This window comes from Clupea harengus, chromosome 18 (genome assembly GCF_900700415.2).
Source record: "Clupea harengus chromosome 18, Ch_v2.0.2, whole genome shotgun sequence".
Taxonomy (NCBI): domain Eukaryota; kingdom Metazoa; phylum Chordata; class Actinopteri; order Clupeiformes; family Clupeidae; genus Clupea; species Clupea harengus.
In genome coordinates this window covers 7,928,595-7,933,184 of record NC_045169.1, presented here as the reverse complement: position 1 = coordinate 7,933,184, position 4,590 = coordinate 7,928,595, and the positions used below count along the sequence as shown (strand labels likewise).

General features: G+C 45.5%; 1 protein-coding gene across 1 annotated transcript in view; it reads left to right on the top strand.

Annotated features, from left to right (window-relative positions):
- Nucleotides 1–1,233: 1,233 nt before the first annotated feature.
- Nucleotides 1,234–4,590, top strand: part of si:ch73-335l21.1 (insulin receptor substrate 1-B) — a 43,527-nt gene continuing 40,170 nt past the window's right edge. The window contains exon 1 of the mRNA XM_042710518.1: nucleotides 1,234–1,287. Within this exon, the coding sequence (XP_042566452.1) occupies nucleotides 1,234–1,287 (54 nt within the window). The remainder of the gene's footprint in view (nucleotides 1,288–4,590) is intronic.

Here is a 4,590-nt window from a genome sequence, read left to right as displayed (position 1 = left end):
CACACGCACACGCACACACACACGCACGCACGCACAGACTGTGTCTCCAGACAGTGTATTTGCAAGTACCATGGGAGCACTTTTGCATGTAAATGATACAGTGCTGTTCCGAAATAGACACATCCACAACATTCAACATCCAACATGTATTTTCATAGTATCGGTTCCTCAGTCATTGGAATACATCCTGCTAATGGATTTTACCAGACAAACAGAGTCTCTCTCTCTCTCCCTCCCTCTCTTTTTCTTTCTTTCTTTCTTCCTCTCTCAAACAACTCATGCAATCCATCATATTAACACGGCTCTGTGAATGTTCTTTGTGTATGTGTGTGTATAGTGCTTTACCTTGCTGTGGTTGTGTGTGGTTGTGTGTGTGTGTGTGTGTGTGTGTGTGTGTGTGTGTGTGTGTGTGTGTGTGTGTGTGTGTGTGTGTGTGTGTGTGTGTGTGTGTGTGTATAAATGTGTCTGAGTGCCTATTCTGCATCACTGTCATAGTGTGTTGGGGCCTTTGGAATCCCACCTGTGGCAGGACCAGACTCTTAGTCCACCCCAGTCTCATTCATCTCCCCAAGTCGCCGGGCACAAAGAGATCCCAGCTGGCCTCTATTTAGACAGCTAGGCTTGGGGGGGGATTCTCTGACTGTAGTTGAACTCCGTGAACCAGGGATTCCCCCCCCCCCCCCCCCCCCCCCATGGTTCACGGAGTTCAACTACAGTCAGAGAGTTGGGGGTATAGACCGGGGTGGCCCCAAAACCTCCCCCGGAAGATAGCCTTCACCCTGCTATCTATAACCACATACCGCACTTAATGACCTTTTGGTCACTCAATTCTCAGTTGATTAGTTGAAGCAAACATTCAGGCAGCGCAATCTTTAATCACTCGACATTGTGACATTGAGATTTATGCTGGTAGTTTGCAGTCTAGTTTGGAGACTTGTCCTACTTGTTTCTCCACATGCAGGGGCTCAGCCTGCACCAGATAAGTCTACAATGTTCACATACTGTTTAGGTGTCTACTATGCAGCACAGTGTCCTACATTTGCGGAGCGTTTGGCTTACAGCCTTAACATACCTGGGTCCGCTATTCAAGTGTGTCCTAGCTAGAGAGCAAGATCTCCCGGGCAAAACAAAAAAAGCAGTGAGCTAACCATTACAAACACAACCAATCTGTATACAGTTCAGGTAGCAGTTGACCTGAACCTACTGAGTATGCAGCGCCGAACAGAAGCTACAATGAATCAAGACGAGGGACTAGAGATGGAGCTGGAAGTGTACGAGGGATGCACAGTGTCACCTTGGCCTCGTCTTCTAATAATTAGAGGAAGGTCACTAGTCGGCATTTAAAACAGAGAGTGTAAGAGCCTTTCAGAAAGTAGGAGAAACCACAATAGTGTTGTTGCAGCCCTGTCCCTGTATCCCCTGTCAGAGAATGGTCTTTCAAAATGCACATGTGGTGAAATGCTCTCCTTTTGTTTACTTTTTCTGGGTTGGGGGGTAGGGGTGAAAGCATCTGCAAAATGACAAGCCTGGATGTGAATGTAGACCAGGGCAAGCAACGGAGGGGTGCTAACAGCTCCTGATTGGCTGGGCTGCACAACACCCAGTTCCAAAAGTCTGCCTTTTAGAGGACACAGAGAGCAGAGGGAGGACACTGATATTAAATGGGGTGTGTCACTGCGTGCGTGTGTGTGTGTGTGTGTGTGTGTGTGTGTTCAAGGGTATCGCTGTCTCATTTTGCTGTAGGCTTTGCCTGGAAAGTTCTTAGTCTTTGTAAAAAGGCATATGCATTTACGTGGACCTGCAAATGACAGAGTACATCTGAGTACAGCTGTCTTTGTGTGTGTGTATTTTCAGTCAGTGGGTGGTTAAGATATAAGTGGTAAGTATGAGGGGTTACGTGTTAAGTCTGCATGAAGAACGGATTCACGTGTGTGTGGGTGAGCGAGAGTAAGTGTGTGTGTGTGTGTGTGTGTGTCTAAGTGAGTGTTTGTCTGAGCGTGTGAATGTCTGCGAGAGATGTAGATCTGGCCAGTGGCCCCGGACGTGTTTAAAGGTTAAATCCCCGTAAGCATGGCTCATCTCCCTAATTAGCTGGTAATTATTGTCTCAGAGAGGGAGAGGAACAGACAGTGCCAGAGAGAGTGAGAATAGAGAGGGAACGAGAGAGAGAGAGGGAGAGAGAGAGAGAGGGAGGGATGGAGGGAGGGATGGAGGGAGAGAGAGAGAGAGTAAATGAATTGCTATTTTCACCTCTAAATCCAGAACAAACTGTTTCTTCTTCAGGGCCCTGTGCTGCCCTTCTATTGCTCGTGTGAGGTATTTCAGCGTGGCTGCGCTCCTGATCTGGGAACTGCGTGCTGATCCCTGACGCTCAGTGCAAGGCTCAGACAGGAGGCCAGCCCCCACTGATCTCCCATCAGCTGCTTTAGTGTCCCTGGAGGCGAGGGATCTTGTGAAAGTGACCTGTCATCACTCTCTCTCGCTCTCTGACACACACCCCCTATCTCTTTTTCTCATTCTGTCTCTATGTCTCTCACACACACACACACACACACACACACAGACACATACATACATGCTCTCTCTCTCTCTGTCTAACTCACACACACACACAGATACACACATACATGCTCTCTATCAATTCAATTCAATTCAAAAAGGCTTTATTGGCATGACTGCATACAATACAACGTTGCCAAAGCATGTTTACATGAAATGTACAAGCACAATTAACATAAATAAATAAAAAAAACAAACAATAAGTTATAGGTGGTAACAATGTGGTATAGAAACATATAACAGGTTCATTGTTAATTATTAAACATTAAATATTAAATATGCTCTCTATCTCTCTGTGTCTCTCTGTCTCACCCTCACACACACACAGACACACACATACATGCTCTCTCTCTCTGTCTCACTCTCACACACACACACACACACACACACACACACACACACACACACACACACACACACACACACACACACACACACACACACACACACACACACACACAAACTCTCACACACACAGACACACCAGTCCCTGATATCCAATGAAAGTCCAGAAAAGGAGCGAGTTAGAGAGGCGGGGAGATATCATCGATGTTAATTGAGTTTGATGGCAGGCGCTGAGTTTGTCTGGCGTAATGGGAACACACACACACACACACACACACACACACTGTTTAAACCAACAAACAGTCAGCCCATAACACAGCACAGAGGATCCCGAGTGATGTCGCTTCCTCCTGGTCCCGAGCCTGGCTGAAGTTCATGGCCAATATTCTGTCCTCACGCGAGGTCATGCACCTGGCTAATGAGGAGATACTAAGGTAGTAAGATGAGACTATTGGGTTGGCTACGCCACTGAACGTTATACTTTGTATTACCATGACGTTATATTTGGTATACTACACCACCTTAATACAGTTTTGGAATTGAGTAGTCAGTTACAGAATATTGCTGAATGCAACCTTGGCCTCAGTGAACCTTACTCTTTTCAAGTATTAGTGGCTGTTGTCAATAGTGAGTTGGCTCCTACACACTCTCTCTCTCTCTCACACACACACACACACACACACACACACACACACACACGTTATGGAGGAGGTGTCTTCTTGAGTACTGCTGTGACATGACCTGTATGACAGCAGTGTGGTACTTCACCAACCTGTGGAGTCCTCAGAGAGAGAGAGATTGTATGGACAGCAGATGCTGCCGGAGGGAGGGAGGGAGGGAGGGAGGGGGAGAGAGAGAGAGAGAGAGCGAGAGAGAGGGAGGGATGAAAAGAGATAGGAAGTGTGATAGAGAGAGCGAGTGATGGGAAGGCAGATCAGGGCGAGATATGAAAAGAGCAAAAGGAAGCGTGGGTGGGAGAGAGATGGTGAGACAGTGAGTGGGAGTGATAGAGAAAGGGATGAAAACAGAAGAACGAGAGAGAGAGAGAGAGAGAGAGAGAGAAATAGGGATAGAGAGAAGAGGAGACTGTATGGCCTAACACAAGATCGAAAGCCCATTCCCACAAGCAGGGCTCTACGCTAAGGTTTTCCCCAAGGAGTACATGTGCTCCTAAATGAAAAAATTTAGGAGCACACAAAGAAATTTAGGAGCACAGCGATTTTTTTTAATGTGGAAGTAAAGCATGTAATTTGCGACCTATAGTTCCAAACATTGTATTTTCCAACGTTCAACCCCATTCATGTTCAGTGTTTCCGAAGCAAGTTAGCTGGTAAATTGATCAAATTACTGCATTTGTTCATATTTCAACACTTTAGTGGACCTCTTATCAATTGTTATTAGTAGTATTTTATATAGCCAGCTTTACCTAAAGTTTATTGTAAGATATAGTTTGTTAGATTCTAAATGCAGTTAGAGTTAGACTGTAGGTCTAGTATCTAATGTAAGCAACACTTTTACTGTAGCTAGCTAGAGAGCATGTGTACCATAACCAGTAGTCCGTTGGTTTATAGTCTGTCAAATTAGTTCTAGTTATTGGTGTTTGTTGGCATACAAAGTTAGTCTTCTCTTATTAGCCTAGTTAGTACATCTGATTAGAGCTAGCAACAATGAATTGTAGATTAAGGG